This window comes from Orcinus orca, chromosome 11, assembly GCF_937001465.1.
Source record: "Orcinus orca chromosome 11, mOrcOrc1.1, whole genome shotgun sequence".
Taxonomy (NCBI): Eukaryota; Metazoa; Chordata; class Mammalia; order Artiodactyla; family Delphinidae; genus Orcinus; species Orcinus orca.
The window spans coordinates 17,522,205-17,535,981 of NC_064569.1; the positions used below are offsets into that span (position 1 = coordinate 17,522,205).

The window sequence follows — 13,777 nt, forward strand, 5'->3', positions numbered from 1 at the left end:
CCAATCCCTACCCTCACTGAGAGCATTTACCATGAGGAAAAAGAAAAACAAATAGCTCTTGGGGGAAAAAACAACAATTACAACACTTGGATCATACTTACCTAAAAGTAATTTAGGAAAATTTGATGTTTCAATATTATGATAATATACTATTGATGTTGTAGTGGCAACAAATCCCATCACGGCCGGCATGAAGAGGTGGAGATGTCGCGACTCGCGCCGTCTACAGAGAGCGGGACAGTATCAGTGTCTACAGCTGATGGTTCCAGACAGCGTCACATTTTGTTTCCAACTTTTTCATTAAAACGTTCTCTCAGCAATATTTAAAATACAGAATGAGGTATTTTATATACAGAATGCTACGAGAATATACAAGGAAGATTACATTGGGAGACATAATTCTGCTGAAAAGACTTACCCTCACATGGAGGGTTGGGTAAATACAGCTAAACAAGATGTTACAATGCTTACAACAAAAGCAAATGTATAACAATTCCTATACTGAAGGGCAGAACTGCTGAAATAATTTAACACCTGAAGCAAGTAAAAACAATCAGCTGAATATGAACTCTACTGTATGTTAAAGTACATTTATTCTTTTGATAGTTTTCCAAAACTTTATGGCCTTCAGTGGCTTCTCCATTTTCATTAATTCATTCAACACATATGTGTTTGCTGGTCCAGACACTATTAGATTGTGGGATGCAACAGTGAACAAGACAAGATATAGTGTCTGTGGTCACAAAGTCTACAGTCTATTGAGAAGAACAATAGGAAATAGGGAATTATAACACAGGTGAAGGGACTGGGAATGCATGCAAGGCTAGTGCCTGAGACAGAGAAAGCCTTGAGAAAGGAGTGACTTCTAAACTGAGACCTTAAGAAGAGGAATTGCTCCTTAGAGGAAGTAGAGGAAGACTGTTCCAGGAAGAGGGTCTAGATACGTCCAAGGGTACTACTACAAGCAATTCAGTGTGGCTGCAAGGACACAAGACTTCATTCTGAGGGCAATAAAGAGCTTCAGGTGGATTGGAAATATGCCAGGACAGATGTGCATGGTAGACAGCCCTCAAGTCCATTTGTATTAATAATACCATACAGTTAAACATTTACATTTTCTCAAATTATTGAAATATACTGGTACACAAACGGTATAGAGAAGGAAGTAAATAGTTCAAGAGTGAAGGAAAGAGGAAGATTTGGGAAGGTCATTTCAGAAAAGGTATAGCTGACAATGAGAACTGAAATATAAAAAGGAAGCCACTAGTCAGGAAAGCGGTGGAAGAGCACTTAACAAACAGGGAACAGAATGTGTAAAATTCCAAGTAGTTTAATGTTCTTTAAATAGTAAGTTTGAGATCAGTTGTATTATGAAAGGCATTGTATGCCATGGTAAGGAGCTAAAATCTAATCTTGCATAAAACAGAAATACTTTAACAGGAAAGTGGTAGAATAAGATTAGGGTTTTAGAGACAGATCAATCTGGTAGTAGTGTGGATGGTGGAGTTGGTAGGTACTGTGTGTGTCTGAGGTGAAGAGAGAGACACAGAAGAAGGAAAGTAGTTAGTAAACTATGGGGAGAGGCCAGGTGAGAGACGATGAAAGCCTGAGTTGAGCTTTGGCAGCAGTAACATGAAGGAGATAATACAGTCTTTTGACAGTCTTTTTCTCCCTTCTCTTTGGACCACAGTAAGCCTTAGAAGAGTCACTTTTGGAGCAGGGTAACTTAGAGGTTAGAGTGATGAGACCTTTACATGGAGAAGTAATTTGCATGTATGAGTTAGGAAGGTGTTTTGCAGGTATGTTACAGGCTTACTTTAAACCATTTCACTTATGCTCCAAAGTAACTGTAATTTAATGTTGGTAGGATAGCAAATTATGAATAGCTTTAATTGTATGTTTAAAGTCATATGTTCACTTGGAAAAGACTGTCAAAATGAACAGGACTTAGCGTTAGGGTATGAGTGTGACGGTGATGGAGATGTAGAGAACAATTCTCAGGGTGCTTGGACAGACGGTGATAAGATTTTAAGAGGAAGAGCCCATTGGAGAGAGGAATGTGTGGATTGTGAAGGTGTCTAATAAACACGCAAAAGAAGATGCCTAAAAGGCAAGTGTATGTGGAGATCTGGAACATAATCAGGGACATTTGGAGTTATTAATACAAAGAGGGTAATGAAAATGTGATAGTACTATGATAGCGTAAGAGCTGGCTTAAAAACCACCCACCTCCTCCCAGAAACAGTTCAAATAATCAAAGAGAAAAAGTAGGAAATAAATAGTTCATCGTTACAGAAATTAAGAAATGCTTCTAATACTCTTTAATTATTGAAGCAAAGAAAGAACCAGAAGGCCACTTAATATTTAGAAAATTTAAAAATGAGCACACTACCCATCAAGGCCTATGAAATGTGGTCAAAACCAACCCAGAAGAAAATTATAATCTTAAACATATTCAGAAAGAAATTATTATAATAAATAAATTAAGTAGTCAATTCAAGAAGTTAGAAAAAGAATAACAAACAGTAAGGGAGGCAACAATAAAGGATTCATAAAGATAGCAGAAGCTACAGTAAGGGTTATATTTACTTTATTTCTTTATTAGGAATTTAATATGTTTCTTAACCATACTAGTATTTTTATTAAGATTTCTATCACATTGTAACTGCTCTACTTACAATGTAGTATAGTTTTTGAGTGTCCCAAAACCCTATTCTTTCTTTTAACCTCTATTATTTTTAGAGAAAAATTTGCAGACTTAAGTGTTTTCGTAGAAGCATAAATATCCCATTATAGCAGAAAATCTTTAGTCAGAAAGTTAGAGAGAAAACCAAAAACTATATAGCACAGAAAACAAAAGAACAATTTCAAAAAAAGAGAAAATGATAGAAATGAAAACCTAAATGAAAACACAGTAATAGTGAAGATTTTAATTTACACTTTTCGAATTTGATGGATTAAATAATATAAAAATAATGAACACACAGGACTGTAGCAATACAATGAGTAAACTCAATAAAATTTTGTCTCCTTATTATAAAGAATATATATTATTTCTTAATACTCATTAATTACTTATAAAATGATGGAATATTTGACTATAATGAAGATGTTAATGTCCCAGAAGGTATTCATTTAATAAATTACATGCTCTAATAATAAACCAATCAAATCAGATTAAAGCGCAAACTGAAAATGATTCCTAGACCTAGGAGAGTATCTCCACCAGAATCACAAATTATTTAGATAGAAATAAAAAAGAGAATACTTCTTAGGAAAACCGGTGCAAAACAAGATGTTTCAAAAGAAAAATTAAAAGCTTTAATATTTGTATTACTAAAAAGGAAAATCAAATATTCAATCAGGAAAGCCTGTGCATTGTTTCACTAATTATAATGGGCATTTGTGATATTTTAGGTAAAAAACAGTTCTTAAAATTTTGTTTAAAAAACAAAAGAAAGAAGGAAACAAGGCACGATCAGAGGTGTCAAATATAATAAGTATGTTAAAGAGGAAAAGATGTCCGTGAAGGCATCATTAATGTTCTCTGGGATACTTGTAGAAGCAGTTTCCGGAATAGGACAAGGCATGAGAGAAAGCAAACAAAATCTTTGGGTTCAGAAGTAACTGGAAAATGTCTTTTGGAGAGTCCTGGATGAAAAGGGGAAGGAGAAGAGTCTGCAGCAAAAGAATGGGAGAGGGTAGCACAAGATCAAAGGTGTATTTCTGCTTGTTTTTAGCATGGGTCTCTTATAACACTACGGCTATAAAAAAAGTTTCCGTCGTTAGCACATGTCCTCATTGTTAGCTCAGCCTCTGTCCTAAGTCTCTGACTGAATCTACACATCAACCATGAGGCTGGAAAGGAGGACTCATCCTTGCCCACACGATGTCAAGCTTTTAGGACACATGGGACTTCCACTATATACAAGTACATAAAAACATGGAGAATTAGCCTGTATGTTAAGGGAATAAAAAAATGAAGACTAGAATTGGATATGCTAATAAAATATAATACAAAAATGCCGAAGAGTTGTAAGCAATTCTCAATAACAGCCAATAAGCTTCTAAATGCTTGGAGAGGCGACATATCTTAGGGTCTCTGATTTTCCTTTCAATCAGAAACTAACATGTGCACATATATGCAAAGACTGTCATAAAACATTACAAAATAGATGGCTCCATGACAAAATTCTTGAAGTTTCATTCCTTGTTAACTGCGACAGAAAAACGTAAACCTCAGGAGAGGTTCTTATTCGATAAGAGGAAAACGATTTTCAAAACTTTCTGTTTTAGACTTTAAAGATCTTTTCATATCAATTCTTCAATGAAAGACATACCATTTAGTGTAATTTTGTAATCGAAATTTTCCTATTACTTGAGTTTATTTTCTGTTACTATGTGATAAAAATATTTCTCCCACATTATGTTCAAGTTCAATAGAATTCATTACATTCTAACTGCCTAATACAAACTTCTTCTTTTATAAGAATGACAAAATTCCTTCAAAAATAGGGGTTTCATGACAAATCCTGATTTTGAAATAGTTATGTGCTTTGCCTCAATTTGTAGCTGTATCCTCACTGGTTCTCAGACTCCTTTAATGCCTGCCTCATCTATCTTTCCTATTTTACAAAGTAAATTGAAATATCTGAGAACTGGGTATATATATTTATACATAAATATATAACCATTGGAACTACATGTTAAAATAGACAATCTTTCTTGCTATTTATATCTATTTTGAAAGATAAGGTAAACGTCAAAATGTTTAAAAAGAGAGAATTTTCTGCCAGGGCTTTGTAGACAAAGGAGTGAAGAAACAGAAAGCACAGCAATGAGCACAAGCCCCAGAGATCCGAACTTGTATCATCAGAGAAAGGATGCGGCACCACAAAAATACAGACAACATACATGTTGATCGTATAAAATGGGTGACAGCTGTGGCGCCTAATAAGTTATAACCAAACAGTTAAGGCTGACTTGGTACGTTACACTCTTAACTGCTATCCATAGCAACGTACCCACTAGGATTGTGTAATCCCATTAACTAAGTGCGGTCACTTACGAATCTGAAACGATGCCTTCTGCTATTTCACACACATGCACAAATAGGAGGGCAAACGTAAGAATCCATCTCAGGTTGTGTCCAGGAAAATGAAGCCACGTATTGTGATGAATTTGTACTTTTGAGCTTTGACTCCCCCACCCTGAAAAAGGTAAAGAGATAAACAAAGGATCAATTAGAATCATGGAAATAATTTACATTGTGATATGCTGGGTGGCAGTGGGGTCCTGAAACCTTATTCCTTTCTAGGATAGCAATAGAAAGCCTGGGCTATTTTCATTATGTTAAAAAAAAAAGAACAACTTCAATTAATGTTTCCAACACTGCCTAGGTTAACACGTTAACATTTGTTGCCTTGCTTAGGAATAACAAACTCTGGATGACAACCTGGTTATCTCATGCTCATTAAGCTCTTACTGACAGGTCTCTGATTCACTCCAAAGAAAAATAAATTAATGATGACATTAATAAAAGCTATTTGGAGTCTCAAATCTTTCAAAAGATGGGATCTGTGGGAGGACTGACCGAAAAAAAAAAAAAACCCATACTTGGTGATGAAATATAGGACCCACTGGTTGAGTCAACTCTTAATCATATGCATATCATGCAAGAAAAATGATAACCTATGACCCGGCCAGCACTATTCAGCAGTGCTAGTGGTATTTTCTCAAAGAAAGCTAAAGTGTTGTTGATTGACAAGCTTGTAAGAAGGCTCAAGAACATTATAGGTTCACCCTTAGCTGCTCACTGAAGAAAAGAACTAGTTACAAGATTACGTTTTAGTAAAAATTTTGATGGTTTCCCCTCAAAAACACAGAGTAATGTCAACTCATATATGAGGTGCTAAGAAAGGACCCCACTCTTGTCTCTTTTGTCACCGTTATTTTCTCAATTTTTTGACTACAGAGAAACCCCACATACTTCAAGAATGAATGGGGTTGTGCACTAAAAGTACTGAAGGAAGAAATTTCTGTATTTCTGGACAAAAGGGACCCCTAAGGCAGTCTTTGCAAAGAATACTGATTCATATCTTAGTTGTTCATTATTTGAAAATTAGTTACATTTCACATATTCTACTAGAATTTATGCTGTAAATTCCTGCAGGCAAACTCTGTCTTTTTTTGCAACATTGCCATTTTCCTTATACCTGATACTTCTTTGAGATTTATTTATGATTTCTCACTAACTCAAGTAGCCAGTGTTATGGATCAGTAGTCTGCATTTTTCTCCACCATTTCCCTTTGACAATGTTAATTCCAGTTCCACTTGATTCAAATACCCTTTTGCCAGCCACTGTGTTCCCTGCTAGAGATGCAAACAGGACTGTAATAATAATTGCTCTCAATAAGTTAACTGGATGTCAAAAAGGAATTATTAACTGTAAAATTGCAATAAAAAACAATGTTCTACTTTTGGCCAAAGGGCATTCTTAATGTCCTACAAATGCCACCACACATACAACAAGAAGTCCTGGTCCCAATATATTTAATGTCTATGCATTTGTTTGACATGAATAACTATGTACCAAGAGTTATGTTGGCCTCTGCATAATATATGTCATATAACAGAAATCCTTTGGTCACTGTTAGAATGCTAGGTACATAGTAATCCCTCAGTTAAGACTTGTTCAATGAAGAAATAAAAGCTTACAAATTATTTTTAAACATTTCTTTAAAGCGGATCCTTAAATTATGCTTGCTTGCTTTTTTTTTTTTTTTTTTTTTTTTTTTGCGGTACGCGGGCCTCACTGTTGCGGCTTCTCCCGTTGCAGAGCACAGGCTCCGGACGCGCAGGCTCAGCGGCCATGGCTCACGGGCCCAGCCGCTCTGTGGCATGTGGGATCTTCCCAGACCGGGGCACAAACCCGCGTCCCCTGCATTAGCAGGCGGACTCTCAACCACTGAGCCATCAGGGAAGCCCCTATGCTTGCTTTCTTAACAAAACAGTCTGATTGTTTTCTCATTTATTTTTATGAGCAAAATCATGCATGGGAATATTAAGCACCAAATTCAAAATAGTGGTTACCTCTTTTGAAAGGACAGGAACATAGGATGCAGGAAGAGTAAGAGGATAAGGACATGGTATTCATACTTTTAGATTCCTTAAAGTGAGTGTGGTAAAGTCAATAAATGTTTATTACATTAATCTCTGTCATTTTTATACATGAAAAATATTTTATAATTTTAGAAGGTCTATTTTGGTTGTTTTGGAAAAGTTATACAAATTATACATAATCGCTCTAAATAATTGTATTTTGTGTGGATATATATATGTAAACTACAAAATAATAGGGAAAACTATATTTTTACCTTCTTCCTAAATAGTTTGCACATGTACTCTTTCTACCTGAAACACACCCTATTTTTTACTTGCACGCTCTGTATCTTTCAAGTCCCCAAACATGTCACTCTGCATTGTCCCCACCAGCCCCAAAGAGAGTTAGTTGCTCTGGCAGGCAAACATCCAGGATAATTTGTTCCTGTATCTGTAAATGCGCTTACAAGGTGGTGTTGGCATTTCTCTTCACTTTCTGACACACCTGTTTCACTGGAACATTCCTGTGAATATTCCAGGCAAGTACTGTGTTTTACCCATTTTTCATTCTCTTCACCTAGCACAAAGCAAGCACTCACCAAATACTTTTGATCTATCTCATATAATTCTCTTTTCCTCTTTTTAAAAAACTGCTGCTACTTGAAGTCCATTTCTAAGAAGGCACGTGACTTCTACTTTATCTATAGAATATCAAACGCCAAAAACATAAGTAATTGGAAAACGAAATACTTGCTTGTTCTTTTCCCACAGACTTATATGCTAGTTCTCGTGCTGGAGAAATTACATCAACATTATACCAAATCTCAGCCATTAACAAGACTCTTCTTATAAACGCTAGGTGATGAACTGTAGGACAGTAGGTTACTTACCAATAAACAATATTGGAAAAGTGATAAACAACAGGAAGACGTGAGGGACCAGGTTGAGGGCATCCACAAAACAGGGATTTTGCAACACACCATCATAGATATTATATGAAGAAATATTGTTACCACAGAATGAAAGGCTCATTTCTTCTTATATAGTTTACTCTAAAAGGGAGAGAAAGGAGGAAAAGCCTCTTATTATGAAATTCTCCTTCATTAAATTATAGACTTAAAGAGGTGTTATATCATAAAATTAACCCCCTTTATCTTTGCAGTTGAGGAAATAGAAAACTCTATGCCAAAGTTATTCAAGATTTACTTATAAAGGCCTTATACCTTCCATAAGATCCACTTTTCAATAGGTTTTTTATCCAGATTAAAATATTCCATTTTAACTTGGAAAATACATAATAATTGATATCTACCAATAGTGGTAGCTCAAAGGAGTGTTTGTCTAAATAAATAATCAAAAACCAAAAATGGTTGTTTATCAAGAAAAAGGGGGAAAAACGAAACTGACTGGAAAGTCAAAATGGTGTAATATCAAATCCTTTCCCATGGTTATTCATTGAAAATGCTTTCACAACTTCAGCTGGACACAATTTACTGCAACATTTCATCCATTGCAGGAAATAGTAATACAAAGAGACCAACTGGGAGGCAACCAGCACACAGCCTTTTTCTGAACAATAGAAAAATCAAGTGTTTAAGACTAATTAAATATAATTCAAGTGACAAGTTAATGAAACTACTCAGGTCAAAGGGTCACAGCCTATTCGTACATGAAATGCACCCTACTCAAGTTTTGAAACAAAGGATGCCTTTTTATTGGAAAGCTCTATTCCATTAGAGGAGAAGTGGACAAGCTTAGAGAAGAAACAGAGGTCAAGATGACACACGGTTTTCCTAGCCATTGTTGGGATTCTGGCTTCCACTCTGAATGAAATGGAGCCACTGAGAGGGTGGAGATCAGAGGAGTGACAAGCTCTGACTTACAACATTTTCAATGAATTCTTACTGCTGTGCCGAAACATGGTCTAAGAGCGAGGGTCTATTTCATCAAATGTGAAATGCCAGCAAGACTTTTAGCATTCGGAAAATTTCTTTTATGTCTACTATTTATTTAACACCTACTAAATTCTGGGAACTTTGCATACATTATTTAAGCCCTCAGAACAATGAAGCAACGTTTGTGGAGCTCGTCATATTTTACAGAGGATGCTATTGGTGTTCAGAGAGGTTCAATAACTTGCCAACCAGTAGAGTAGCCAGAATCCACAGACACGTGTCTGACTATAAACTATGTTCATCCCACTCCATCACATAGCTTCCAACCTATTTTTTTAAAGCAATCTCTTATCTATTCATATTAAAATAAGCAGCAGTTTAAGCTTTCAACCTCACTGGACTTTGTTTCTTTTCCATAATTATGTCACCTTGGATTCTGAGTTAGGTTATTCAAGCTTGGCAAAGGTTTAGATAACTAAAATAGTACCTTTTCTCTCTTTCCTTTCATTGATAATTGATTTAGTAATGGTCACGAATCATATTTTTTCCTAGAAAAAAACAAAATGTGTTATACAGAAAAGACTGGCAACAGTAGGCAAACTATTGGAGAAATCAAATTTTAAACAAAAATTTTACAAAACATATGAATAGAACAACTAGTTAGAAAGTCTGTGTATTAACAGTCTGTAAGTGGTCATATGGAATTCCTCTCATATTATTTCTGGTAACACTTTTTTTTCTTATGTTCTCTAGTCAAGACCTTTTTTTCATCTTTTCAAAAAAAATGTTATTTTTTTTAAAAACTCAAGATGAAGTTATATACTTGCCAAATCCTTACCAACTGTTAAGGTTCTAAGCTAGATAAGGGAATTTTTAAAAGGACTTGAGATTTTTAAACTAGCAGTAAAAAGGAAGTTCTGAGTTTATAATTGTATGTTAGATGTATTTCTGGTAAAAATGAAGAAAACAGAAACTGAAAAATAATAGCTTGTAATGGAATTTTTAAGACTACATCCTTTACTTAATAGAAGTGATAAAAGGAAACTTTAAGTTCTCTTAATTGAAAGACATGTATAAACTGTTTCCTAGAACAAACCGGAAAATAATTTTTACTTTAGCTAGTTTTATAATCTTATCAAAAGTTATAGTATTCCAATTGGCTACATTTATAAACCTTGATATTTCATCATGATCACTGAGCCAGATGCTAAAATAGAATCTGAATTTGCAAAACATATATATACTCCATTAACGATAAGCACTGCCTGCCTGGTATTTAATCAATCCTGAAACCTACCAATTAAGTAATCTTTGGATATGTAACTGTGGAAAGAAAACATCAGAAAAGTACAACAACTTTAAAAAGTCAAAGAATATTTTTAGCCATGCACTTGATGTCTGGGACTTCAGGCCATTAATTAATTAAGTGTAAAAATACTTCTTGACGCTGACCATGCACTGGGCACTAGGAGTTCAGCAGTGCACATAACAGAAACAGTCCCTGTGGTCTTAGGCTATATAAATCAGACTAGATTAATCCCAAACATTCTTGGTATAATGTAAAGGTTATGATCCAAAAGACAGGGAAATATACAATGACATAATGGCACTAAAATGCATACTTCATACTGGTAAAGTAAAAACTTTAGAATGATGTTTTTCTACCATCATCTTAACCTCACATTTCCCCTTGGCTCCCAGCCTGTTCACTGTCTCTCTCTGCATCCCTCCTTTTGCTTTTTCTTCTGCCTCTTCCTCTATCCTTTTCCCCATACCCCTTAGCCTTCTCCTCCCCAACACCCAGCCTGTATGCAGCACATTCTAATAACCAGCCCTTACTACAACCCAACACGGACAAAAAGAGGGAAAAAGTAAACTTATTGCAGATCTGTTGACATTGTTTGTGTTCACCTGAGGCGTTTTATTCAATCAGGATTTTTCAACTAATTCTTAAATCTCCAATTGTCATTCAGGGTTTCCCTCCCAGAACCCAAGTTAAGTTGGGAATGCTTTGGGAAGGGTATAAATTGCTGCTCTTGCTGGATAAATGCTGTCACATGACACCTACAGCCCCACCCCTTCTGGAGCTGTCTAGTTCAGCCAACACTGACAGAGGCCCCAGCATCCAGGGGGAGGGAGAGGGAAGGAGGCCAGATAGGAAGATATGACATTTTTCTCCCCACAAGCATAAACCCACAGAAAGATGTTCAACTGTTTATGATAGCTGATAGGGTTGGAGAATTTGACTGAATGAACTTTAAAGACAAACACCAAAAGTGAAACTTCGATTCTAGGGACGGTCTGTAGAGTAGAAAACGTAAAACAAAAATATTCCTTGATGACCACACTTATGATTTCATGGCAAGAATACTACCCTCAGTATTCTTATGCCTTGAAATATATTGGGTGAAGTTCCACACCCTCAGGATTTATAACATTTGGATTCAGTTGATGAATATAAAGTAAATAAGTGAAAACTAGCACTCTTTTCTGTTCACCCAGCAGACAGTGTCAGTTCTGATGGGACAGCAATCCCAGAGAATTTAACATGCTGGAAACACCTGAAGAAAACATGCTAAATGCAATATAAAAAGCTTGCATTCTCACACACAAAATAACTCATTCTTCAGTTATTCAGAGATTAACCAAATTATGATGTGAGACACAAACACAACATTTTAAAGAACTTACTCAAGGCTTTATCATCATCTAGGGTATGCTCAGGATCAGATCACTTAGGAAAACAAATGTAATTAAGTTATTTGAAGTTATTCAGTCCATGGTTCATAAAATACGAAGTAAAAGACATCTGTCTGTCTATCTATGTATGAATGACAGATCCAAGTAGAAAATCACAAGCAAAAAAGTCCCGACTTCTGATTTAATGCCTGAGCTGAAGCACCCATCGAAGTTCTACTGCATACCAAAGGAAATGTTGGAACAACTCAGCAGATAAGATTTCTTACACAGACACTCCAGTGATTCTTTTTTTTTTTTTTAAATCCCACACTGGACAAATAAAGCAACAAATAAATACCTTGGGCAATCGCTTGATGCTGCTTCAAACCCCTACTGGCGCACTTGCACTACCTTCGGAACACCGGCTTCCTACACTGTCTTAAGTGTAAATTTAAAAGCAGGACGCAGAACTCCTATAAATCAAAGAGGAACACAAATTAAAGCAGATGGAAAGTTACCTCATGAACAAGACGGAAATGTCTGAGAGGGAAAAAAAAAATGTAATAACTCCTTTCACTACATCCAGTTGGTTTAAGCAGGAGCCGACCAGAGTTTTCTAAGTAAAGCTGGAAACCTGATCTCCACGCCCTCTCTTTCCCGGCTGGGGCCCGGTCCCTTCATCCTAGAAATAGCGACGGCGAAGGCGAAGCGCCGCGAGAGTGCGCGGGAGCCTTCTGGTTGCCGAAAGATTAGATCAAAATCGACAGCTTAGAGTTTTCTGTAAAATTCTGAAACGCTATTTATGTAGAAGACACGGACTCACTTACTCCGAAGGCAGCGTTTCCTCCCCTGGCCGAAGCACGCCGGGCGCCGAGCGGATTATTTTTAGGGTAGTGGGAGATCAGCTGCTGCCTCCTATCGAGTTTCTCAACTGCACAAACTGCTCTGGGCTGGGGCGGACGCGGCGACTCCGAGGCAGGAAACTGGGAAGAAGCCCCGAGCGAACGCCGCGCCTGGGACTGGAGACCCTCCCCACCCCCGCTCGGCCCAGCTTGCCGCCGCGAAGCGGCAAACTTGGGGCGCGCGAGACAAGGATTTTAAGTAATGTGCGTCTCCCCAATTCATTAGACGCCTAAACTTAACAATCTACGATTCCGTTATCCCCAGAGTCGAGTTTCCCAACGTTAAAACACGCAAGGTCACTTGCACTTGTAATTTTTTTTACCCCAGGCTCTGTATGCGCCCTTGTATTAACCACATAAAGAAGCGGATTTGGGGGTTTCACCATTTTCCCCCTGAGCAGACCGGGGAAAGGAAGGGCTCATTCCACACGGAGGAAACGGCTGCCAGGCTGTATCCTTGCGTGGGAATGTCTCGCTTGAGCAACGCAAGCTCAAGCCGAATAATCGCCCCAGTGCCCCGGGAAACCTGGTGACTCCTCTGGACCAGTCGCCGCGCTCCCAAAGGGCGACCTTTAACCCTTGCCCCCCGAAAGTGGGGCTTTGGCTTCCCACGGGTTTACAATCAGTTCCCCTCACGCTTGTTCCCGACCAGAGAGATCATTAAGTCTCAAGGAGATAAAGTGTTTAAAATACACTCACGCCACAAGAACTCCCCAACCCGGACGCAAGCAGTAAATTTCGCCCCGGGCAACCCTCTGTAATTAACACTTGTTTTTATCAGGGGTCAGTCAACGTGAAATAACCATTGTTTTCGTCAACTGTCCTGATCTGAGAAAGGATGGTCAGCCCAGAGGGCTGGTGCCTCCGAGGCTCTGTGCGCGACCCCCGAGGAGCACCACTCCAGGCCCGCGGGCAGCCGGAGCTGGTCCCCAGACCCCAATCCCAAACCCCGGCGGCCGCTCCGACTCTGGGTCGAGCCGCCCCTCGCCCTGCCAGCCCCGGGCTTTCCCGGCGGGCGCCTCCCTCTCGGAAGGTCGCTGCTTTCCCGGGTGAGGCCCGGCCTCCTCGGCCAGCGACTGAAGCCGGGAGTCGCGGCCGCTAGGGGTCTGCGGGGCCTCGTGGGGTGGCACCGGGAGGGTCCCGGAGACTCTGGGCCCGCGTACTTTGAAAACGTGGCTACTGCACCCTGGAGCTGTTTG

General features: G+C 38.2%; 1 protein-coding gene across 4 annotated transcripts in view; it reads right to left on the reverse strand.

The window, feature by feature from the left end:
* ABCC9 (ATP binding cassette subfamily C member 9) overlaps positions 1-13,025 on the reverse strand; it is a 148,438-nt gene extending 135,413 nt beyond the window's left edge. For 3 of the 4 annotated variants that reach the window (XM_049694242.1, XM_049694240.1, XM_049694241.1), the window contains exons 1-6: positions 12,500-13,025; positions 12,035-12,149; positions 9,485-9,545; positions 7,993-8,154; positions 5,069-5,210; positions 102-223 (exon numbers count right to left, since the gene is read on the reverse strand). In XM_049694242.1, the coding sequence (XP_049550199.1) occupies positions 102-223; positions 5,069-5,210; positions 7,993-8,134 (406 nt within the window). In that variant the 5' untranslated portion in view covers positions 8,135-8,154; positions 9,485-9,545; positions 12,035-12,149; positions 12,500-13,025. The remainder of the gene's footprint in view (positions 1-101; positions 224-5,068; positions 5,211-7,992; positions 8,155-9,484; positions 9,546-12,034; positions 12,150-12,499) is intronic. The other variant, XM_004270927.3, reaches the window with a different exon arrangement.
* Positions 13,026-13,777: the final 752 nt, after the last annotated feature.